Source organism: Bos taurus, chromosome 13 (assembly GCF_002263795.3).
Source record: "Bos taurus isolate L1 Dominette 01449 registration number 42190680 breed Hereford chromosome 13, ARS-UCD2.0, whole genome shotgun sequence".
In the NCBI taxonomy this organism is placed as follows: domain Eukaryota; kingdom Metazoa; phylum Chordata; class Mammalia; order Artiodactyla; family Bovidae; genus Bos; species Bos taurus.
In genome coordinates, this window is record NC_037340.1 from 38,942,607 (window position 1) to 38,968,456 (window position 25,850).

Consider the following 25,850-nt stretch of genomic DNA (forward strand, 5'->3'; position numbering starts at 1 on the left):
CAGAAACAGAGTCACAGATACAGAGAACAAATTAGTGGTTGCCAGTGGGGAGAGCTGGAAAAGGCAATGGCACCCCACTCCAGTACTCTTGCCTGGAAAATCCCATGGACGGAGGGGCCTGGTGGGCTGCAGTCCATGGGGTCGCTAGGAGTCAGACACGACTGAGCGACTTCCCTTTCACTTTTCACTTTCATGCATTGGAGAAGGAAATGGCAACCCACTCCAGTGTTCTTGTCTGGAGAATCCCAGGGACTGGGGAGCCTGGTAGGCTGCCGTCTATGGGGTTGCACAGAGTCGGATACGACTGAAGCGACTTAGCAGCAGCAGCAGCAGTGGGGAGAGCAGGGGAGGAAACAGGTAGGGGTATGGGATTAAGAGGCACAAACTATAATATATTACATAAGTAAGCCACAAGGTTATATTGTACTGCACAGGGAACATAGCCAGTATTTTACAATAGCTTTGAATGGATTTTATAATCTATAAAAAATATTGAATCACTGGTGTACATCTGAAACTAATATTGTGAGTCAACTCTACAATACTTAAAAATACTCCTGCAAATGTTTGTGAGAATGAAAGTTGCTGTGTATAAATTGCTTAGAAGACTATCTGGTGCATGATAACTGCCATAGAAGTGTTTGGTATTAATTATTAAACTGTAGCATCTACAGAAGAAGGAATGCATCTACTCTTTCCCATAAGTAGTAAATGCCTTTGATTCATGGGGTGGGAATCCATGGGTAACATTATTTCTAAGGGGCAGAAGTTCACCAACTCTCCTTAACCCAACAAGCTCTCCTCCCTGTGTATCGGTATCTCCTCTCATGGGCACCCCATAGAGTAGGTGATGTCTGTATCTTCCCTCCCTTGATCTGGGAAGGTGAGCGGGTTATTCCTGGTGACGCATCAGTTTAACCTTGGTTGTCTTTTAGCAGCTACTGCTGTTGGAACCAGCTCATCTGGATGGTGGGAGGTGCTTTCTTTAGGGTGACAGTGGCTGGGTGCCCTGCCCTTGTCCTCTAGGGCCTGTGCCCAGGTGGAAACAGAATGATGGCCAACCACATTGGGAGTGTTGTTGAGAAAGGAGAGTGGACCTGGGGACCTCCATTGATAGCTGTCTAGCCTGTTCTTTTCCATCTGTATCCTCTCCACATGGCCCAAAGCAAAGGTGAGGAGGAAAAGCTTGGTACCATCAGATGGGTCCAGCACTTGGGTTCATGCTGTGATGTCTCCACTAACCAGCCTGTGGCCTTGGGCAAGTAATTCTCCTTCCAGGGTTTTATTTAATTTTCTAAAGATGATGGGATCTGCAATAATATTGGAGCCATGAGCCTCATGTGGCTCCAGAGCACTTGAAATGTGACTCGTCCAACTAAGATGTACACCACATGTATAAGACACAATGGGTTTTGAAGGCTAAGTACAAGAGTGAAAATGAAAGCGTTAGTTGCTCAGTCGTGTCCAACTCTTCGTGACTCCGTGGACTGTTGCCCTCCAGGTTCCTCTGTTCATGGAATTCTCCAGGCAAGCATACTGACATAGGTGGCCATTGCCTTCTCCAGGGGATCTTCCTGAACCAGGGATTGAACCTGGGTCTCCTGCATTGCAGGCAGATTCTTTACTGTCTAAGCCACCAGGAAAGCCCTAAGTACGAAATGCTGTGCTATGCTATGCTAGGTCACTTCAGTCGTGTCCAACTCTGTGCGACCCCAGAGACGGCAGCCCACCAGGCTCCCCCATCCCTGGGATTCTCCAGGCAAGAACACTGGAGTGGGTTGCCATTTCCTTCTCCAGTGCATGAAAGTGAAAAGTGAAAGGGAAGTCGCTCAGTTGTGTCCGACTCCTAGCGACCCCATGGACTGCAGCCTACCAGGCTCCTCCATCCATGGGATTTTCCAGGCAAGAGTACTGGAGTGGGGTGCCCTTGCCTTCTCTGTAAGTACGAAAAGAGAGTGTAAAATAGTTCACTGATTATTTTTATCCATACTGTTCAGGCATTAAAAGGATTGAAGTACTGAGACTTCTCTGGTGGCCAAGTTGCTAAAACTCCAAGCTCCCATTGCAGGGGGCCTGGGTTCCATCCCTGGTCAGGGAACGAGATCTTGCATGCCATAACTAAAGATCCCATGTGCTGCAACTAAGACCTGGAGCAGCCAAATATATATATATGTATATGTATATGTATATATGTAAAAGGAATGAAGTACAGATACTGATTCAACATGGATGAACCTTGAAAACATTAAGTCAAAGAAGCCGGTCCCCAAAGACCACATGGTGCGTGACCCCAATGATATGAAATGTCCAAAAGAGGCAAATCCATGAGGACAGAAGGAAGATGAGTGGCTGCCTAGTGGGCAAGGAGTGCGTGGAGAGGCCTGCTAATGATTGTCTTTTTGGGGTGATGAAAAGATTCAAAAATTATGATGATTGCACCACTCTGTAAACATATAAAAAATCATTGAATTGTACACTTTAAATGGTTGAATTTTATGGTAGATAAGTTGTTATCTCAATAAAGGTGATGAAATAGTTTCTATACTTATTGCATGGTGAAATGATAATATTTTGGATATATCAGGTTAAGTAAAGCATGATTAAAATGAATTCCACCTGCCGTGCTTTACTGTTTTAATGTGTCTGCAAGAAAATGTGAAATTGCATACGTGGCCCGCAGTGTATTTCTGTTGGACTGCACTGCACTCACATTCTCCAAGGACCTTCCTGGTTCCAAAATTATATTCTTCCACGAAACCCTCCCCAGTTTGGACTTCTGATGACTCATCTAGTACCATGGCTCAAACCCAACTTGGGTCTTTTTTTAAACGATTTGCAAAAATAGGTTTTTAGAGAGAAATCCTGGAAGGAGACAGAGAGTCACATAAGGTGAGCCAGAGAGCTGGGCTGACACTTTCTCCTGCCCCCGTGAGCCTTCCAGGGCCATCTGTAACCCTGGACAGGGCTGTTTAAAAAAATTTACAATCTGAGCTTCAACAGTGGTTTCCTCAATCGATCCTCCTCTTGGAAAATTGACTCCAGGACTGCCGCTGCCCAGAGGGAACAGGCAGTAAATCCCTTGCTGGCAGACAGGCTGAAGAGTTGCCTGGCCAAGCCAGTGTACCTGGATTCCTCGAGTCCTTATGGCCCAGTAGGAGACCATGAGAGCATCCTCTATCCCGTAAAAGACTCAGTGACAAAGCCTGGACCGTGGCCTCCAATCTTACCTCCAGCAAGGGCTGAGGACCATCTGGGGAAGTGTCTTTTTCTCTTAGTAGTGATTGATTCCTTGAAGGAATGAATTCATAGAAGGCACCTTCTCTCTCCTGCCTTTCGCTGGGTGTCTCTGTTACTGCGCTTGATGGAGGGACCTGCCAGAACTGTGAAGTAACAGGGCAGAAAAGCTCCTGGACATGCCTGGTATTTCCCCTGTGGGCTGAGTCTTCCCCTTTTGCTCCTTCAGGGACCTCTTTAAGACTGGCAGAGTCTCTGAGCCCTGCGTCCACAAGCCGTTGTCTGCAGGCTCTGCGTAAGTGTAGGTCCTTGTTGGGAGGGATGCCGGAAACACCTTGCCTGTCTTTTCACCTGTTTGCATTTAAACCAGAGGTGCCATTGTTCACAGTTTTAAGCTCCTGGAGGCTGGCACCCCTGGGTCCCCTGTTTCTACCAGCTGTTACCGCAGATCCTCTGATGGACTGCTTCCTGTGCCCTGAGCTCTTCTGCTCCTTTCAAAGTCTGGGCAGGGGCCTAGCGGAGTGAAGGCCTTCTGTAAAAGCCCCTTTTAACATTTCCGTAGGGAATAAGGCAAAAGGAAACTTCTTTAGTTCCTGTGCTTCTTTTCAATTAATTGAATTCCCAGAGAAAACAGTAATTGAAACCATCGTGATGAGGGAGATAGGAGAGGGAACAGTTTCCTGTAGCTTTTCCACTAAGTCTGAGCTTTCCAGAGAGCTCAGCCGAGGAATAAGCAGACCCCAGCTCCTCCAGAGCTTGTTCAGGGTGGGGCCGGGAGGATGTGGGGTGGGTGCAGTGGGTGGGGGATAAAGCTGGGTAGCAAGGAAGTATTCATAGGCTGCGGGACCCTCAGTACACTTAGGTGGAGGCCCTGTCTCGTCCTGGCAGTAATTCACCAAAGAAATGCTGTTCCTCTAGATTTAACATCAATGCAGGGATGGGGCCTGTTTCGTAATTGGATTAGAGTCAGGTGCATTCTCCTGTCCCAGTCATATCCAGAGGAGACCTTGGGAATAGAGCTGTTCAGAGACAACTGGCCTCTGAGCCAAATGATTTCCTGCCCCCTCCAAACCTCCCCCACCTCCCATTCCCACCCCTACCCCGCCCACAGAGCACGCTTTGCTGATACAGTTTTATTACTGAGGGGAAGGAAGCCCTCCAGGCCCCTGAGATGAGAACAGAAGTCAGACCCTGGTTTTGGAAGAGGAAGTAAAACAAGGGTGCAACTTGGGAGGTGCTGAACGTACTGGTTCCCACACGCAATGTGGCAGGTCCTGGTTCCGGAAGGGACACTGATCAGAGGCTGTCTTCTTAATGATGGGGATTATGGTGCACTCGGCCATGGTGGGCAGGTGCCATGGTGAGAGTACCATGCCACCTGAGGCCTTTTAGGCACAGTAGATATGGTCTTCGAAGCAGAGCACAGCTGAGCAGAAAGACCCAGCCAAGGCGTTAGACCACACGTGGCCCCAGACTGGCTCCCTCTGGAGGGGTTCCCTGGATACATAGACCTTGGCCATGTTGCAATAATCTTTCTTTTTATCACTCTCAGATGTTATAAAGGGGATGCCATGAATAATCATGTACCTTTGGGACCTTCTGCAACATTCTTTTCCCCTCAATGTTTTATATGAAAACGTCCATCCACACAGAAACATGGAAATAACTGCAGTGAACACTGAGATACCTATCTCCTAGATTTCCCCATTAACTTTTTTTAAGATTTTTTTTTTTTATGGGGACCATGTTTTAGGCTTTATTGAACTTGTTACAGTATTGCTTTTGTTTTATGTTTTTGGTCTTTTGGCTGTGAGACATGTGGGATCTTAGCTCCTCTATCAGGGATTGAACCCTCACTCCCTTCATTGGAAGGTGAAGTCTTAACCACTGGACCACCTGGGAAGTCCCCCCTTTAATGTTTTGCTATACAGTATTTGCAGCATTTTTTTTTTTTGAACACAACAAAATTTCAGCATGATTCTTGCATCATATTTTACTTGTATAAAATCAGTCCTGTCCCTCCTGTGTCTCTGATGGAAATGTCAAGGGGAAGCTTATACAAAACAGCCTCTGAGTGAAGCTGAGGCAAGACTCCTGAGCTTTAGGAGGTGAAGGTGAAGGAAGGATTCCTGGCATGGGAACTATCAGGCGGAGGTGCCAGGCCAAGTTCTGCTGCTAAAAAGCCAGATAGCATCTCAGATCTTTGTCCTGCCAGTTAAATCCTCAGGCCCTCCAGGTGCTGAAGACCTTTACCTGGCGCCGTGTGCGGCCAGGTTCAGGATGGGCCCTTGGGCAAGTCACTGGCCTAGAGTCCAAATGATGGGTTTCTCACTGGAGAAGTGGGAGTGAACACTCGCACCTCCCAAGGGTGCCAGCAGATGAGCGAGGTGCTGAGACACGAGGTGAGAGCTGCAAGTGGTGCCTGGCAGGAGGTGGGCCCTCTCTGGGAGGTGAGCATCCCGAGTCCAGTCCATGTGCCCCTCTGTTTGGCACCTGGCGCCCAGTGCTCATGGAGGTCCATTCATTACGCTGGTGAAGTTACACCTCTGTGATATTTAGAAATAGTAGCAAGAGCGGTAGTGATTGTAAGGTTAAGGAAACCTGAACCAAGGACAGAATGAACCAGAGATTTAAAAATGTCCCAGGTTTCAGCTAGGGCATCCTTGGTAGGCGTTTGTGAAAAGAGCCAGTACGTCTTTGCCTCTGGAGAAGAGAATGTTCTGGCTTATTGCTTCCCATAAAAGATGGAAGAGGAACCCTTCAGAGAGGCTGAGGGCACCCAGGCCCGGGTCCCTGACCATGGAGGACACGGGGCCGTAGCTCTGCCTTCCCGAGTTAGGTGACCCCCCTGGCAGACGGCCACGCTCCTCTTACTCAGTGAGCTCTCGCTGCTGATCATCTGGCAGCGGTGACAGCTCACACCTGTCATCAGAAAGGGTGGGATGCCCTCCAGTCGGAGAGGCAGTGTTTCTATTTGAAAACCCCATCAGGGTGGCCCTGGCGTAAGAGGCTGCAAGGAGAGGCTTTCCAAGCGCCTCGGAGACTCCACCCCCTCCGGGACTCATCATGGGCTTCAACTCCTCGTAAACCAGCTGGCATGGTTCACAGTGCCTTCTGTGGCTTCGCTGAGCTCTTAGGAGGAGAAGCCTCTCAGAGGGAGGGGCGTTTAGACTGGACCTCCTCACCCTTTTCCATCCTTCTCTATGCAGTTTGCAGCTGAGGGATGCTCGGGCGGGCTGTCAGGCTGCCATGACCAGGGACGAGGGGATGCGTGGGAATGTGCCAGGTGCTGTCACTCATCCCGCCGGGTGGTGATGTGGTCTGATGAGTCCTGGATCCCTGAAGAGGGGACACTGGCATTTTTGCTGTTCTTTTCAGAGGTTCCTCTCCATTTGTAGTTATTATAGAATCTTGGCTATATTCTCCATGGTGTACTGTCCACCCTTGAGCCTGTCTTCTACCCAGGGGTCTGTACTGCAGGAGGTACAAACTCCTGGGTGTAACATAGGCTCACTGCCTTTATTAAAAAGCTTTGTGCATCCAGGTAGACTGCTGTTTAGGGGCTTTGCTTGTAGCTCAGTCGGTAAAGAATCTGCCTGCAGTGCAGGAGACCCGGGTTCAATCCCTGGGTTGGGAAGATTCCCCTGGAGGAGGGCATGGCAGCCCACTCCAGTATTCCTGCCTGGAGAATCCCATGGACAGAGGAGCCTGGAGGGCTACAGTCCATAGAGTCACACAGAGTTGGACACAACTGAAGTGACTTAGCACAGCACAACACAGGCTGGTATTTGGGACAGATCACATGAGTGTAAGGCCAGCTTCTAGGAAAAGGTTCATGCCTATGAGGCTGTGTGGGCGGGAAAGTTACAGAGCCAGAATTTAAACCAAAGTCTGATGTTTCTCAGGACAATTCTTTTATCTTAACGCAAGGTTTAATCTGATACATCAAGTCACCTGTGTAAAACACAGAAGACAATTCAAGATGCCTAAGGCATTGGGGGATTTCTTGGAGGCTGTGTCTGCAGATAGGCTGGTGTGGTCAATGGACTGGTTATGTCACCGGGGCGGGCGGCGTTGGGTGGGGGGCGGGGGGGGGCTCAGCTTCCTTCCCTGCCCATTCCCCTTCCTTATATGAGTTCATAATTCAGAAAGAGATGGGCATGGCCCTTGGTTCCCAGAATCCCTTGCTTCATCACCCTATCTCAGTCTGCTTGTATGTGTGTGTTTCCTTTTATTGACCACCTCTCCCTTGTCCCCTTCTTCCTTCACTTTTAGAAACAATGGAAGAGGCCTTTTACGTTTTTGTTTTCCTCCTGGCTCCCTGACAGAGGATTACTGGCCTTGGCTGGTGGCATCTCTCAGGCTTTGGGAGAGGGAGTGGCCAGAGGGGCATGCACGAATGAGTAGGAATCCACTGCGAGGAAGTCACTGTGTGGGAGCTGGGGAGGGGCTGCTATTGGGCTGAAATGACAGAAGCGAAGGTGTCCTTGCTCAGGCAGCAAGTGGTGGCTTGGAAGGCTGGAAGGAGGTGTGGGTCAGCCTGTCCCCATCTGGCCATTTGGGGGCTCCCTCCTTTGTCTCCCCAGTCCTGTTGGGAGATCTCTGACTTGGGAAGGAACCCTGGGGGCTTGGATGCTCCCTTTATTTCAGTTCAACTTTGCTGTTTGCCTCTGGCAAGCATCAGTTTCCGGCTTGGAAAGATGTGAGCAGTGGACCAAAGTGTAGGAAAATGTGAGAACTCAGTGGCTCTCCAGCTAAAAGAAACCCACTCGGCCCCTCCCCTCTTTGGTCCTATTCTTTCGTTGTGAAGCGTCCAGAGGATGTTTTAGTTCTGGCATCTAGTTCCGTGGTGAGAGAAGGGGGAGAAAAGGAAAACATTGTTAGAAAATCTACATGTGGCCCCAGACCAATCACAGCTTCCCACTTGCTTTGAGAGAGACTGTTTGTAAGATGAGGCCAGGTTACCTTCAGTAGCTGACACACCTGCGTGGCCCTTGAGATAGCTCTTCTGCCCTCCTTTGGGTTGGAGCTGCAGCTGCTGTGGGCAGTGCCATGTGGTTTCAGACTCCACTCTGGTGATGGTGCCAACTCAAGCCTGGACCATATGTCTCTCTGGCTCGAGGTGGGTCTGGTAGGTGGCGTGGCCCACCTGAAAGTACAGCTCAGAATTTGGGGGAGTTCATGCTTCTGGGGTAGCCCTTGGCCAGGGGGTAATGGGAGCCACAGCCCTTATCCTGCTGCAGGATGGTTTGGGGAAGAATCCTGGTGCATCTCCGAGCTTCCAGTGGGCTCTGCCTTTGTTGCCATGACAGCAACTTCCATATCATCCCCCATGTATAACCCCCCTTAAAGCTCCTGTTTCCCTTCCCTTCCGTACTTTCCATGCACCTTCACTCCATCGTCCTGGGATCCCCTTCACAATAAACTACTTGCACTAAGTCTTTGTCTCAGACTTGGTTCTCAGGAAATGCAAAACAGGACACCTTCAGTTTAGTCGCTCACTTGTGTCTGACTCTTTGCGACCCCATGGACTGCAGCACGCCAGGCCTCCCTGTCCATTGCAAACTCCTGGAGTTTACTCAAACTCATGTCCATTGAGTCGATGATGCCATCAAACCATCTCATCCTCTGTTGGCCCCTTCTCCTCCAGCCTTCAATCTTTCCCAGCATCAGGGTGTTTTCAAATGAGTCAGTTCTTCACTGACTCTAATACTTTGGCCTCAGCTTCAGCATCAGTCCTTCCAATGAATATTCAGGACTGATTTCCTTTAGGATGGACTGCTTGGATCTCCTTGCAGTCCAAGGGACTCTCAAGAGTCTTCTCCAACACCACAGTTCAAGAGCATCAGTTCTTCGGCGCTCAGCTTTCTTTACAGTCCAACTCTCACATCCATATAAGGCTACTGGAAAAACCATAGCTTTGACTAGATGGACCTTTGTTGGCAAAGTAATGTCTCTGCTTTTTAATATGCTGTCTAGGTTGGTCATACCTTTTCTTCCAAGGAGCAAGCATCTTTTAATTTCATGGCTGCAGTCACCATCTGCAGTGATTTTGGAGCCCCAAAAAACAAAGTCTGTCACTGTTTCCATTGTTTCCGCATCTATTTGCCATGAAGTGATGGGAGTGGATGCCGTGATCTTAGTTTTCTGAATGTTGAGTTTTAAGCCAACCTTTGCACTCTCTCCTCTTTCACTTTCATGAAGAGGCTCTTTAGTTCTTCTTCACTTTCTGCCATAAGGGTGGTGTCATCTGCATATCTGAGGTTATTGATATTTCTCCTGGCAATCTTGATTCCAGCTTGTGCTTCATCCAGCCCAGCATTTCTCATGATGTACTCTGCATATAAGTTAAATAAGCAGGGTGACAATATACAGCCTTGGCATACTCCTTTCCCTGTTTGGAACCAGTGTGTTGTTCCATGTCTAGTTCTAACTGTTGCTTCCTGACCTGCTTACAGATTTCTCAAGAGGCAGGTCAGGTGGTCTGGTATACCTACCTCTTTCAGAATTGTCCACAGTTTGTTGTGGTCCACACAGTCAAAGGCTTTGGCATCAATAAAGCAGAAGTAGATGTTTTTCTGGAACTCTCTTGCTTTTTCGATGATCTGATGGATGTTGGCAATTTGATCTCTGGTTCCTCTGCCTTTTCTAAAGCCAGCTTGAACATCTGGAAGTTCACGGTTCACGTACTGTTGAAGTCTGTCTTGGAGAATTTTGAGCATTAGTTTACTAGTGTGTGAGATGAGTGCAATTGTGCGGTAGTTTGAGCATTCTTTGGCATTGCCTTTCTTTGTGATTGGAATGAAAACTGACCTTTTCCAGTCCTGGGGCCACTGCTGAGTTTTCCAGATTTGCTGGAACATTGAGTGCAGCACTTTCACAACATCATCTTTTAGGATTTGAAATAGCTCAACTGTAATTCCATCACCTCTGCTAGATTTGTTCGTAGTGGTGCTTCCTAAGGCCCGCTTGACTTTGCATTTCAGGCTGTCTTGCTCTAGGTGAGTGATCATACCATCGTGATTATCTGGGTCATGAAGATCTTTTTTGTATAGTTCTTCTGTGTATTCTTTCCACCTCTTCTTAATATCTTATGCTTCTGTTAGGCCCGTACCATTTCTGTCCTTTATCGAGCCCATCTTTGCATGAAATGTTCCCTTCATGTTTTTAATTTTCTTGAACAGATCTCTTTCTCATACTGTAATGTATATTTTGTATATACTTACATTTAAGCCTTGTATCTAATTTTGTGTTTCTAAACTTTTTTGTTTAAAAGAGGGACCTCAACATTACATAAACTTCAGCTCTCACAAAACCTGGATCCACCCCTGATTTTTATGTATCAAGAAACATAAATTTGAGGAATAAAATAATGATTTAGTAATAGAGCAATAATAAAGATTTAATAAAAACAATAATAAAGATTTAATAATCAGTTCAGTTCAGTCAACTCAGTCGTGTCCAACTCTTTGTCACCTCCTGGACTGCAGCACACCAGTCCTCCCTGTCCATTGCCAACTCCCGGAGTTTACTCAAACTCATGTCCATTGAGTCGGTGATGCATCCAACCATCTCACTCTCTGTTGTCCCTTTCTCTTCCCACCTTTAATCTTTCCCAGCATCAGGGTCTTTTCAAATGAGTCAACTCTTCACATCAGGTGGCCAAAGTTTTGGAGTTTCAGCTTCAGCATCAGTCCTTCCAGTGAATATTCAGGACTGATTTCCTTTAGGATGGACTGGTTGGATTTCCTTGCTGTCTAAGGGATTTATGTATCAAGAAACATAAATTTGAGGAAGAAAGTAAAGATTTAGTAATAGAGCAATCATAAAGATTTAATAAGAGCAATAATAAAGATTTAATAATAGAGCAATAATAAAGAATAAAATAGAGCAAAATATTTCAATTTTACTAAAGTATTATGATTATTAATACTGTTATGTTCTATGAGAACTATTTTATTGAGGACAATGTGATTGAATATTTTAAAATCATTTTTGAAGATACTAGTTTCATAGTTTGAGATACAGCCAATTGAAAGTCAGTTTAATTGAAGATTCAGTTTAGTATTGACTTTATGGGCTGTCCTAACTTAAATAGATAATTCACCAAGATACACAGATCCAAATGGGGAAAACAACATCATAAACCATACCTACTAAATCAAGACATTAATTTTTCCATCTCATCTACCAATTATGCAAAGACTTCTTGTTCACAACTTCCCACTTTTTCTGGTTTCAATCAATTAATCATGCTACTTTTCAGAAGGTGTTAAATTTACATATTTTTAACAAATGGATTAAAAACTCATTGAAACTCTTTGTGTGTGGAATGTTTTTAATCAGGTAACATAATTCTGCATCCATGTTTTACAGTAGAAAATATGATTGTTTTAGATGCTGCTGATTTCTGTCATTTCTGGAAGGCAACACAGTTTCTTGATATTTGTTTTCAAAATGTTTTCTCCTTAGAAAAGATTTCTCTAGGAAAGTAGGTACTTTTTCACCTGATGGTTAAAATGCCACCTTAAAGGGTGTGTGTGTGTGTTTTCTGAAAATATCTAGCAAATGCATACTTAGCTGGTGGCTACAATCGTCTCAGAAAAGGTTGGCATATTTGTATGCATTCATTTGTAGATGAATGCATAATTCATCTTTAAGTTCAACAGTTTAAAAGAGTTCTTTGCCAAATGATAATGAACATCCAGATGGTATAAAAAGATTTCATGATCATGCCCCCATCTCCTTTCAAAATAGTTTAAAATTTTTACTGTCTCAAACAATATCTATAAATCTGCTTCTCTGAGTGTATGTAAAGGGCACTTTGCTTGATGCTCTGAGAGCAAGACCCTTGCCTGCCACCTGCAGAAGCTGATAGTGCCCTTCTATTATGTTAATTATGGGACATGCTGGCACCTGGGCTCAGTGGGGATGCTACTGTCAGCCAGCATTATAAATATTAAATATGCATTTTTCTTATTTTTAAATTTGGATGTAATACAGTTGTGGGGGTTCTCATGTTTTCTTCCCACTCTTTAATAAGTCATGCAGCCCATCCTCCTGGGGTATATGACTCTACCCTATATTTTATAAAATCCGAGCTCAAGGACTTTAGTGGGGGGATTATTCAAGCCTTTCAGTTTTCAGATGCAGCAACTGAGCTAATATGATTCCACTTCTCCAAGAGCCCACAGCTAGGAACAGATCTGGCCACAGATGCCCAAGGTGGTGAATCCTGTGACCAGAAGTCCAGCCCCTGGGGTCCTTGGAATGTACCTGTTTGCTTTAGTTAGTAGGGCAGTGGGGAAGAAGGGAGCTGTTTTTTTTTGGCGGGGGGGGGAGCTGTTTTGAAAAGAAGAAGCTTTGAAACCCAGCTGCCTAGACCTGATCTTGTTTTTCAGGCAGGTATGGAGGAAGTGGGGCTTTCGAGGTGGTGCTGGTGGTAAAGAACCTGCCTGCCAATGCAGGAGACATGGAGGACGTGGGTTGGATCCCTGGGTCGGGAAGATCCCCTGGAGGAGGGCATGGCTACCCACTCCAATATTCTTGCCTGGAGAATCCCAGGGACACAGGAACCTGGTGGGTGATAGTCCATAGGTTTGTTAAGAGTCGGACATGACTAAAGCGACTTAGCATGCATGCCTGCATGGAGGAAGTGTCTCAAGGCGGCCAGCTAGCATCTTGGATGCCAGAGCACGTCTCCTGCAGGGGCTTGTGCTCAATGAGGGGGGGTCCTTGTTGATCCCTGGGGACTTAGAGGTGGAGAGATCACGTCGAGTGCTGTCCTGGGAACTGGAAGGTGCTCAGCCGTCCCTGTCTGTGAACAAATGGGAAAAGAAAGACTCAACCCAGCACCAGGCTGCAGAGCCAACCATACCTGAGTGTGCACACGAATCACCTGTTTAAACTCAGAGCCTCCCTGGAGGTCTGATTCTGCATCTCTAACAAGCTCCCAGGGGATGTTGAGGTGGCTGGTTCAGGGACCACACGTTGGGTTTTGTCCAGGAACCTCAAACACTTGGATTCTTTTTTAGGTTTGCCACTAAAATTCCCAGGTCTGTCATTTAAATTTAGCCCTGTATCAATGGGCATGACCCCCAAAGGGTGATGTAGAATCACTGGGGGTCTTTCCTGGGGATGCTGTGATGACTCCCCAGTCCTACCAGGTAGGGGTTTGAGTGAAGCTCTGTGACAGTGTGGTTGTTGGGAGGGTGTGTGGGCTGGGCTGCAAGGGGTTGGAGTCAGGAGGGAAGGGGAGACACTGCAGCCATCAGGACTTTGTGGGGAGAGATGGCTGGACCTGCCCATTCCCCTCCCATGGGTGGATTTGCACGGGGAGTGGTCACGGGACCAGCCTCTTTGGATGCGGGACTCGACTGGACAGCACATGTCTGACCACCCAGCCCAGAGCTCTGGCATCTCGCTCCTGTTCTGTATCATGGCCTCAGCAGCACTGGGCAGGGACCCTCTGCCCATGCCCTGCAGCCTCCCTCTGCATCTTATGTTTGGAAGCATTGTGTTTTGGCTAATAACACTTGAAGCTGTTTACTGGGGCCTGGGAGCAGCAGCTCAGCCTCCTCTGTGCCCTGTGCAGAGCCCGGCTCTAGTGCTGTGTTTCTTGTAAGCCCCCAGGAGATGCTATCGCCGATGCCGACTGAGCGCTGTGTATGGGAGCCCTGCAGAGGACAGGCATCGGTGGAAGGGCCGCATCCCTGGGGCAGGTGGCCAGGGATTGCTGTCCCCTCTTCCCCTCAGTTGTTCAGTTGCTCAGTCATGTCCAACTTTTGCAACCCCATGGACTGCAGCACGCCAGGCTCCCCTGTCCTTTATCATCTCCCGGCGCTTGCTCAAACTCATGTCCTTTGAGTCAGTGATACCATCCATCTCATCTTCTGTCGTTCCCTTTTCTTCCTGCCTTCAATTTTTCCCAGCATCAGGGTCTTTTCTAATGAGTCAGTTCTTTGAATCAGGTGACCAAAGTATCAGAGCTTCAGCTTCAGCATCAGTCCTTCCAATGAATATTCAGGGCTGATTTCCTTTAGGATTGACTGGTTTGATCTCCTGCTGTCCAAGTGACTCTCAAGAGTCTTCTCCAACATGCCTGTTCAAAAGCATCAATTCTTCTGTGCTCAGCCTTCTTTCCTGTCAGAGGGACCAAGAAACCTCAACTTTCCGTGGGGTTTCTCTATTGAAGTGGGGGTGCGGTGCCTTGATACTGGAATTCGTTTCAAGTGCAGCCTGGCTTGTGATCACCATCACGCAACCAGAGCGCAGGAGATGGGCACCCACTGGACAGGGCATGTAGACACCAGAGAGAGGAGAGGTTTAAATGGAGATTGTGGCCTTCTCTATCTTTCTGGAAGGTTTGAGGCCATGGAGGGACCAATGTCCAGGCCATAAAGCCTCCGGCTTCTTCCTTTCCTGGTGGGTATGGTGGGCTCTTAGCTCTCCACAGTCTGTTCTCCTTTCCAAGGACCAAGAGCCATGCAGAGCCATGCTTGTCTTCCGGCTGCAGAGTTGATGTGAAAATCCTAATGCAGAGGCCAGCCCCGCCCCTGCCCCCCTCCATTCAACCACAGAGGGTGAGGACCATGGTGAGTGGGTGGGGGGCAGGAAGGGGGCCGCTAGGAGAGGGTGCAGGAGAGTCTGCAGAAGGCGGTCCCGGGGCTGCAGGCTGATGCAAACCCGCCTTTGACCCCGGGGTGAAGACCCAGGGTGCCCAGAGTGGAGACAGCTGTGTAAACCGCAGGGTGGGGTATTTATAGCTCAGCAGGGCCAGCCCTGTGGCCATGGGCTCTGTCTCTTGTTCTGTTCACCGAGTTTCCTGGACTCGCTGTCCTCAGGGTCGCATGAGGCTCTCTGCAAGACTCCATGTTTCCACTTGCTGTCCGGAGCCTTCTGGGTATTTCTCTCCATCCCTGTTTTCAAGAAGAAATGCTGTGTCCCGGTTCTGGGGCAGGGGAGAGTTAATATGTTCCATCAAGGGGTCCTGCTGACCCCTGGAGGCCACTTCCCCTGGGCTCCTGAGCTCTGGGCTGAGGTGGGACACACACGCCTGGCCTTTGGAGTTGAATCTGGGTTGGGGTCCCTGCTGGCTGCTTTATCCCACCAGTGAAAGGGGTGAAACCCCGGGGAGAGTGTGGAGGGAGAAGGGGCAGGATGGTGGTCGGGCACATGGGCAGGAGGCTTGGGGACAGTTCTCATGCTGCTGCATCAAACCCTCATCTGAAAGGGGTCCTCCACTCCTGGGAGCAGGGGTGGCAGTAGCCCCACCTCTCTGCCAAGCTTAGGGCCCTATCTGGGACTAGGAAAAGTGTGGTATTTATTTAGTCTTAGGGTGAAGCTGAGGGGCCTGGGGCACCCGAGGAAACCCATTCTTTGGGTCAGGACTCCTTGGGCTTTCCAGGCCCTGGTCACAGAGGGCAGGAAGGGGAGGAGAAGAGAGAGAGAGAGACCGAGAACACACAGCTCTGTAATGGAAACTTGGCTTCCAGCCCCACGCTCCTTCTTTAATGCCTGTGCTTGAGTCTCGGGTTGGGAACCCCTTTCCTCCTGCAGGTACGCTGAGCTAGCTCCATGGCCCACTCCTGTTCCCCTGCTCCGAGCTGGTGACACAGGACATGTGAGCCTGCTGCCTCCCTCTTCACCCTCCCCCACCCCTGTCCTTGATTAATTAGGTCAACTCGTAACTTCCAGGGCCTGGCAGGAGGAGCCAGGAACACAGTGGAGGGGGGCCAAGGGGTTTTGTTGACGTAGCTCAAGCGTAGCTTCATGGAGCAGCAGCCCCTGCAGAGTGGAGAAGTCCAGGAAAGCCAGGGGTGGGGAGGGGAGAGAAGCGGGCAGCTCCACAAAGCCCTCCGCCTTCCCCACTGGCCACCTGCCCCTGCTCCCTGAATCTGAGACTGTAACCCTCCATGTCATGACCAAGAGACTGGCTGAGTCTCTGAGAAATCCACATTGAGCTGAGCATCCTACATCCAGTGGGGTTCAGGACCATTTTCTTTTTATGTGTGTGATGCTTTCTTTCCAGTGATGCTCCTGCCTCATCACTGGTCCTAAGAGTTTCTGGGGGAAGCAGACCCCATGAGATGGTCTCAGCTGTTATAAAGTGCAGGCTGCATCATGCTTCTGTCTTGCGGTAGCTGAGTAACATGGCCAGATGGATTCCGTCCTCTCCAGGGATCTACCAAGAAGGTGGCCTTTGGGGATCCCCAGACCTGGGTTCAGATCCCTGTTTTGTTCCTCTTTGCTTGCTCTGTGGGCAAGTCTTTTAACCTCTTCGTGCTTAGATTTCCTTATTTGTAATCGGAGTTAACAGTTCTAAAAAAAGACTGTTGAGATGAAACATAGCAAAGAATGGAAAGTTGTTTGCACAAAATAGACACTCAATAAATGGCTGTTGTGATGACTGTTAGCTGGTGGTAGATGTGGCCATGGGTTGGCTCTGAGTTTAGGCAGATCACTTCTACTCTAACTTATTTACTCCAGAGGAAGGTTGATCTGAGAACTAACTGCCCCTTCCTACCTCTCCAGCAATTGTGTGAGGACAGAGAAAACGGGGTGTCATATTGTCACGTGTGGTCCTCAGTGGGAAGTGAGTGAACACAATGCTTTTTTTTCATCAGTGTTATGTTCTCAGACTCTGGTCTCTGCATCTGTGTATCAGTGGTCAGTGCTCAAATATATTTTTGTTGAGATTAAAGTTTGTAGATTTTGGAATCCAGAGGCACTGCCTTAATAGTCTCTAATTCCTGAAGCTATTGAATCATTGTGTAAAAAAATCCTCTCATTTTCTGCTACAATAGCTGGCTTTATTTTTACATTTCTTAATTGGTATCAGCTTTTCTCTCGGAATTACAGAACTATGGAAATTTGGCCTGAGAAGGAACTTTGGAAGTCACTGGAAGGGATGCTCTTGCTTCTTTGCAAAATGTTGGAGTCTTCCTGAATGTTAGGATTGCAGCCCCGCAGGACATTTTTCTTTGACCCAGATTATGAGAGCAGAGAGGCCACTCTGTTGGTCTCATGTAGGCAGAACGATGCCCCTGGCATCCTGCCTGCATCACTTATCCTCACATCTTTCGTACAACTTCCAGCACCTGTGTCTAATTATCTAAGGCCATTTACTGGGCACCAGAGTCCATCTTGGGAGAAGGCAATGGCACCCCACTCCAGTACTCTTGCCTGGAAAATCCCATGGATGGAGGAGCCTGGTAGGCTGCAGTCCATGGGGTCACTAAGAGTCGGACACAACTGAGCGTCTTCACTTTCACTTTCATGCATTGGAGAAGGAAATGGCAACCCACTCCAGTGTTCTTGCCTGGAGAATCCCAGGGACGGGGGAGCCGGGTGGGCTGCCGTCTGTGGGGTCGCACAGAGTCGGACACGACTGAAGTGACTTAGCAGTAGCAGCAGAGTCCATCTTGATTGGAAGTGCCAGGGAATGAATGTCCCCTGGGAATGGACTTCATTCAGCCCATGGCAGACCAAGAGCAGGTGGGTAAATACCCCAGCTCCCTCACCCTCTGGGTGTCTGCTTTGAATATGTACACTGTCCCCTAGAGCTTTCCAGAGGGGTCAAGCTCTAGTTCATGCATTTTAGCTTCAGACTTGAAACACGCCTCCTCCGGCTGGCTCCCACCCTGCTCCATTGCCCTGTCCTCCGTGGCTGCTTCCTGGGATTACCGCCCCCAGGTAAACTACCTATGCTCAAGTCTCTGTCCTCAGGGGCTGCTTCTCTGGAAACCCAGCCTGAGACAAACGAGGTGTCTTTCTTCACACTCTGAGATATGGTATTTTAAGTCTGCTTATTGAATTTTGAGGCCACTGACCTTATTCCTTTTTTATGAATTTTTGCAATATTTTTTCTCTGCTTGTCACTATTCTTAATCCTAAGAATTAACTATTCAGGTAAACCAGACTATACACGTATCTTGCTTTGACCTTGAAATATCTTTAGGATTGTCTTCACAATTATGGTTAAACTGATATATCTGGTCACCATGTAGGTATTTTGTATTTCAGTCTTAAATTATGATTTATTCTAGTTGGGCTGCATATGCTAGTTTTTTTTGTTGTTTGTTTGTTTTTTTTTTTTTGCTTCTCTGTGTAGCACGTGGCATCTTAGTTCTCCAACCAGGGGTTGAACCCACAGCCCCTGCCTTGGAAGCACAGAGTCGAGAGAGAGAGAGAGAGAGAATAAACATAGGGGCTCTTCTGGCTAATGTGTAAAGTTGTAATTAGCTGCTTGATAAATTTACATGTGGGAGCAGGTTCCAGTTGATTGAGGAAGACCTCAGTGCGTGAGCTGCAGGCTTATATGTGTCCTTTTGGGTTAGGTGAGATGCCCACATGCACTGTGATTTCCAGAAACTTCCACGAGTCTTACCATATCCATTCACTGAGTGGGAATGGTGACTCCAACATGAATTTCCTGAGCACCTACTCTGAGCCAGCAGTGATTTGGTGTCAGAGAGACAGCAGTGGACCCAGGAGACAGTGATCAGGCTCCATCTTTCTTTCCAGAGCAGTGTCACGAGGTTCCAGTTACATAATGAAAGTGACATCATTTGAGAAACTAGAATTACCAGGGAAATAGAGGAGAGGGTATGATGACCTTCAACTCTTTACTGACCATTTCAGAACACTAGGTTGGTGTGACTGGGTGGGGCCCAGCCTCTGGCCTTTCATAAAGGCCACTGGTCCCATGAATTAGACTCTTTTTGTCTTTTTCTTATATCCATTTCCTGACCACAGCAACTCTGGACACTCAAGAGGTAGCCAAAGCTTCATGTCATGTCTTTCTTGAGTTCCAAACCACTAGAGAGAGCCATCTGTGTGCTGTTTCCAAAACCCAAGGACTCTCTGAGGTCCTGCTCTATTGTTATTTTACATTTTTCCTACATGATTAAAAAAAATTGGGGGAGGGGGGGAGGAGCAAGGCTCAGGGTGGGAATGGCGGCTCAAAAAAATAAAAATAAAAAAAAAAAAATTTTTTTTTACATGATTTGTCCATAGTGGTCAAGGCCATTGGCAACTCTGTCCTTTTTGAAATTCTCTTTTTGCTTACCTTCTGTGACACCACTTCCCTTGCTCTTTTTTTCTTTTCATGATTTTTTTTCTTGTCTCTTTTATTTATTTATTTATTTCTTAAATTTTATTTTATTTTTAAACTTTACAAAATTGTATTAGTTTTGCCAAATATCGAAATGAATCCACCACAGGTATACATGTGTTCCCTGTCCTGAACCCTCCTCCTTCCTCTCTCCCCATACCATCCCTCTGGGTCGTCCCAGTGCACCAGCCCCAAGCATCCAGTATCGTGCATCGAACCTGGACTGGCAACTTGTTTCATACATGATATTATACATGTTTCAATGCCATTCTCCCAAATCTTCCCACCCTCTCCCTCTGCAACAGAGTCCATGAGACTGTTCTATATATCAGTGTCTCTTTTGCTGTCTCATACACAGGGGTATTACCATCTTTCTAAATTCCATATATATGCGTTAGTATACTGTATTGGTGTTTTTCTTTCTGGCTTACTTCGCTCTGTATAATAGGCTCCAGTTTCATCTACCTCATTAGAACTGATTCAAATGTATTCTTTTTAATGGCTGAGTAATACTCCATTGTGTATATATACCACAGCTTTCTTATCCATTCATCTGCTGATGGACATCTAGGTTGCTTCCATGTCCTGGCTATTATAAACAGTGCTGCGATGAACATTGGGGTACACGTGTCTCTTTCCCTTCTGGTTTCCTCAGTGTGTATGCCCAGCAGTGGGATTGCTGGATCATAAGGCAGGTCTAGTTCCAGTTTTTTAAGGAATCTCCACACTGTTCTCCATAGTGGCTGTACTAGTTTGCATTCATGATCTTTGTTGAAGGCTTTGACTCTACTTTCTCTGGAGGAATGCTGAGTTTCCCATGGTTTCTTCTTCCATTTCCTTCTCTTTAGGAAACCCCATTCATTCTCTTGCCATATGCTTCCCTGCTTGTTTATGGTTCTCCTGATGTTCTGGGTAGCTGAACTGTTGCCCTGCAGTGTCTGCACCCACATTATCCGGGCAGCACACCACCCTGCGGATGGTCCACAGACACTTCAGATTCAACGCATCCTGAGCAGAAGGCACCACACTGTCCCCAGCGTGTCCCTCCGTGTCTGTTCTTTGTCCTGACACTTCTATCCCCATGGTCGTCTCAGCCGGAGACCTCAGCCCTACTCATGCATTCAGTGATCAGCTTTCCCCTGGTTTGTGCTCTTCATCTCATGTTTGTGGAAATCTTGTTATGTGGGATTCACTAGCCTAGGCTCTGGGCATGTTGACATGGTGTCTTAGCCTGGGTGATCCAAGAAGCAGATCCTGAGCAGGTGTTAATTGCAGGTGCTTTATTTGGGAGGTGATTCAAGGAAATACTGAATATAAATATCATTTTTGTTTTTGTTTTGGCCTCACTGCATGGCTTGTTAATCTTAGTTCTACTATCAGGAATCGAACCTGGGCCCCAGCAGTGAAAGTGCAGAGTCCTAACCACTAGACCACCAGGGAATTCCCTTCAAAGAGATACAGGTTGGGGACCAGATGCTCCTGAGCAGGAGCCAGTCTAACTGACTTAGTGGACCCAACTGGGCCCTTTCTTTTCCCAAGTCCACGTTCAGTGAGGTCACATTGGTAGCTTGAAATTGGACATGGTGAGAATTTAATTTACACCATGGAAATTGACCAGTGGCTACAAATCAGGACTTTTCCTACAGAGAACTGGTTGTTCAGCATTTCTCAGCATGTCACTGGGGGCACAGAATTAAGACAGGGAATGCATGCATGCTCAGTCGCTTTAGTCGTGTCCGACTCTTTGTGATCCCATGGACTGTAGCTCACCAGGCTCCTCTGTCCATGGGATTCTCCAGGCAGGAACCCTGGAGTGGGTTGTCATTTCCTCCTCCAGGAAGATAGGGAAGGACAACAGCTAATAAAGTATGCTTTATCAAGAAAGTCGCCCTGAAGACATCTGGAGAGTCATCCCAGTGGAGTAGCCTGGAATCTGGATTGGAACACACACTTCAGTCATCCCTCTGGAGCAGTGAGGTGTTTATACACTGCCCTCTAGCAGTCGTTGGCTGAGGGCTGCTGCTTGGGGCCTGGCAGGATCCAGCAGTGGAGAAGCCTCCCTGGAGTTAAGAGACAGGATGCTGAGCGTAGTAGTCAGAGGTGTCAGGGCTGTCGGCGGGACTGAGCGCTGATGGCTGAAGGTGCTGGGCACCCAGCGTGGGCAAGGGTCACACCAGCTGTTAGTGATGTGTGGCTGTGGTGTCTTTCTCCGTAGATCTGAACTTCATGGACTTCATCGGGCAAGACACACAGTGGACTGTGGGGAGGAAGTTAATGCAGGTGAATGACTCGCTGACTTCAGAAGATGCAGGACCGCGGAGCAGCAAGAACTGCACTGAACCAGGTAAGATGACGGCTGCACTGGGGCCTTTATACTGGGGACGGGGCTACTGGCAGTGGCCATAGCCCGGGAAGAGCCGGATCTGTGGTTTTCCTCTGAGCTCTGATCCAGAGAGACTCTGAGGACATTTAGGGGCAGGTGTCTAAGAAATGCAAAGGCAAGATCCCAGGGGGACAATTCAGGAGTGTTTCCACCTCTGTGTTTGTTCCCTTGGGCGGTGGGGGAGAAGGTGAGTCAAAGTCCTGGTCTAAAATATGGATGCTGGTGCCATACCGAGGGACACTAAGTCAGGAGCAGGTGGGTGAGGATGTCCTGTCCTCTTTGCCTGATTTTTAATCGAGAGCCTTGTTTCTGTCACAGTAAAGGCACAGGTGTTGAACCAGACCCTCACCTCTGATGTTGAGCTTCTTGGAAGAAATGGATGTTCATGTGTCAGCAGTTATATTTGATATAACAAATAGAATGTGCCTTTCCTCAGAACATTTTACCTCTAATGTTTTTGAACTTTCAAGAGAAAACTAACAGAAGGGGATCAAAGGGACTTGAACTCAGCTCAGCCAGACTTTGGCCAAGGCAGGTGGCCTCTGGACGGATGAAGTCTGCTTGTTTAGACCAGGTGGCGGCCACCCTGTCTGAAAAGGGCCAGAGAGCAAATATGTTAGGCTTCGAAGACCTGATACTTCTATAGTGTCTATAGTACATGTTTATTATTTAATTTTATTTTTAATTAGAGGACAGTTATTTTACAATACTATGATGGTTTCTGCCACACATCGATCGAATCGGCCATAGGTATACATGTGCCCCCTCCCTCCTGAACCTCCCTCCCCATCCCAACCTCTCCAGACTGTCACAGAGAAGCACTGAAACACGTACCTTGCTGTGTGTAAAATGGAGAGCCAGCGGGGGTTTGCTGTATGCTGCAGGGAACCCAAAGCCGGTGCTCTGTCTATAAGACATTTTTAAAGATTTTTATAATCTTTAAAAATTAAAAAAAACATTTTAGCTCATGGATGGACTGGGCCTGTGGCCGCATTGTCAGCCCTGACATGGAGTTCTCAGATCTCTTGTGGGTGGGGCGGGGGTGGTTCTTCCTTCCTTACCTGGTAGAGTCTTGGGCCTCAAGTGTGCCCCCTTTAAGGGCCTGGGAGCTCAACCACCCAGTGATCCTACATGCAAACGCTGGCCTCATTTTAAGCATCAGCCTAGATGGACATATGCAATCTTCATTGCAGCCCAAAGAACCTTAGCCCTTGGGTTACAGAAGGTGAAATTGTGTGTGTGTGCTTTTCTTGGGAAGGTGGATAGAAGTTCTCTTTCCGATGTCTGGAAAGAACTAAAAATAGATTACCTTTCCCTGCCAAAAAACAGCCTACAACCTGACATAAACTATATTCCTTAAGCTGGAGAATTCAAGGGTCCCTGTGGCTGTTATTCAGCACTCTGAAAGAGTACCCTTCACTGAAGCACGTGGGGGCTGCGTGAGCTACAAGTGAAAGCCGGGTTGAAGGTTTACGTGTCATTACCACGTGGACAGAACTGCATGTCTCCTGGGAGGTGGGCTTCTGTGGGGGCCTGGCCCAAGGGGCGTGGCAGGGATGCTTCAGGTCACCGCTGTGCTGGTAACCCTGTTTGCCAATCGGGTCTTACAGTCGAAGATATGTCACCATCTTTTTGCAATGAGAATGCGGGCGGTGACTGGGATGTCAGGAGACAGGAGATTCAGTTCTAGGAGCCCAGCCTTGCCGTGGGCACACCTTTGGATGCAAAAGAATGGCGTCAGACAAAGTACAGAGCCCAGCTCTGGGACTGGGGTCCAGCTCTGTGCAGGGCCAAGCGATGGAAGCTTCTGTTCCCTGGAGTTGGGACCATGTGTCAGGGGAGATGGTGCTGGCTCGCTGTGAGTGGCATTGCTGACTGTTTCAAAGAATGCATTTCTCAGAGTGACAGGTGTAAAAGAATAAGGCGCGTGAAATGCCATCGCGAGACAGGAATGACTCAGCTCACAGGCAGAACAGAAGATGTCCAGCTAAGAAGAGCTGAAGCCAGCACCTGTTGGTGTTGGCAAGAAAGTGGGGGCGCAGGGCAAGGAGGAGAGGAGAGACTCCAGGGGGCAACAGTGGTGGGGGGGTGGCAACAAACAAGAGCTCCCCATCCTGCAGCTCCAGTGCAGGCTGGGAAGCAGCCTTCTGGACTGGCCTCCTTCCTGTTCACGATGGTGTCACAGGGCAGGGCACTCACGGCTCCCCGGGATGGTGTCAGGGCTCCCTTGGTGCCCAGTGCTGAGTGTCCACATGGGGATCTGAGTGTGTGGGGGCCGGTGTGGCCAAGGGAAGCACAGTATCAGGGTCACAGGTGGGAGTTAACTTGACTCTTATTGTGAAGTGTGCCTGGTGCCCTCTGATGTCACAGGGATTCTCAGGCTGTGTCCTCGGAACCCCTGGCTGGAGACGCCATCGGAATGAAATTGACTGGGAGGCTGGTGATGGGTTGACATGTTCTGGTTGTGGAAACAGTTGGGGGATGGGGCTGGCTTGCTTCCTCACTTGGGAAGCAGACCTAGTTTAACCCTCTGCCCCTTCCATTGCATGAGTGCAGAATAGGAACTCACAAACTCTTCCACCCCTAAGACACCAGGTCCAGTTCCCCTTAGTAAGTCCCTGCTTTGTGTTCCCAGAATTCCGTGTCCTACTGCCCTCCCTGTCCTTTTATCTCTCTGCCATCCATGTTCCTCCCTCCCCCTCTCCCTTCCCCGCTCCCTCTCTTTGATAACCAGGAGGCCAGAGCACGGTCCAGGGGACAGCCAGGATCCCCGGCCCATTGGACAATGGCTGTGCTATCTTTGTGGGTGTGGCGAGCTTGATATGGCTCACTTTTCATAGGACAGCTGCCACTTTAAAGACGTGTAAAGGACTTCCCTGGTGGCATAGTGGGTAAGATTCCACCTGCTGATGCGGGGGACCCAGGTTTGATCCTTGGTCAGGGAAGATCCCACATGCCATGGAGCAACCTGTGAGCTGCTACTACTGAGCCCACCCGCCTAGAGCCTGTGTTCTGCAACAGAAGAAGCCCCCACAATGAGTAGCCCGAGCGTGGCAGCAAAGAGTAGCCCCTGCTCGCTGCAACTAGAGAAAGCCCGTGAGGCAATGAAGACTCAGTGCAGTCATAAGTAAATAAATAACATTAAAAAGACATCTAAGATTTAAAAAAAAATTTTTCTTTTAAATGGCATTCTTCCCTGCCCCCTTGAAGACCTGTTTTTGGTGAAAATTTGTAATTTTTTCCTCCAGATCTGTATGAAAAAGACTGAGGTCCAGGCTCTAATTTTTCTGTCATCGTTCCAGCCCTCTGAGAATTTTTAAGGTTGTTTTCTTAGCCTGACATTGCCAATCTCATCTCGAGCCCGGAAACATTGTCTTTTGGCAAATAACACTTGAAACTGTTTACTCAGATGAATTATTATGAGAAATTTAACTTTGAATAAATTTGATCCATGGAAAATTAAGTCAGCTAAATGTAATACTGAGGGTGGTAGACAACTGTAGCAGAGAGGGATTCTTAGGAATGTGTGTTGGTACACTTTGCAGAATTTTATTCTACACTTTGCAGTCTGCCTCCAGAAAAAAAAAATCTATCATCTTTTGGTTTTTAGTTCTTTGGTATTTTAAGGAAATGAGCTTTTCCTCAGAGTGCCTCTTTCAAAGAAACTTGGGAAGAAGGAAGCTATTTAAAATGAAAGCCTTTGGTGTGGGCATCACTCTGAGATGACTGCATTTCCCTTTTTAAAAAAATTTATTGGAATATAGTTGATTTGCTATGTTGTGTTAGTTTCAGGTGTACAGCAAAGCGATTCAGTTACACATATACCTATATACATCCCTTTTCAGATTCTTTTCTCATGTAGTTGTCACAGAATATTGAGTCGAGTTCCCTGTGCTGTACAGTAGGTCCTTGTGGGTTATCTGCCTTATAATAAGGGTCGATATGTTCATCCCAAGCTCCTGATTTATCCCTTCCCCCGCATTTTTCTGTTGATAGCCATAAGTTTGCTTTTGACATCTGAAGGTCTGTTTCTGTTTCCATTTTCTTCTGATAAAGGGCTCAGCTCCCTCTCTCTGCCTGACTTGTTGGGTCTGAGCTCTCTGGGCATAGGGAAGCCAC

The 25,850-nt window shown here is 47.8% G+C and overlaps 1 protein-coding gene across 1 annotated transcript in view; it reads left to right on the top strand.

Moving 5' to 3' along the window:
• Positions 1–25,850, top strand: part of SLC24A3 (solute carrier family 24 member 3) — a 445,825-nt gene that overhangs the window by 51,593 nt on the left and 368,382 nt on the right. The window contains exon 2 of the mRNA XM_025001037.2: positions 21,564–21,692. Within this exon, the coding sequence (XP_024856805.1) occupies positions 21,564–21,692 (129 nt within the window). The remainder of the gene's footprint in view (positions 1–21,563; positions 21,693–25,850) is intronic.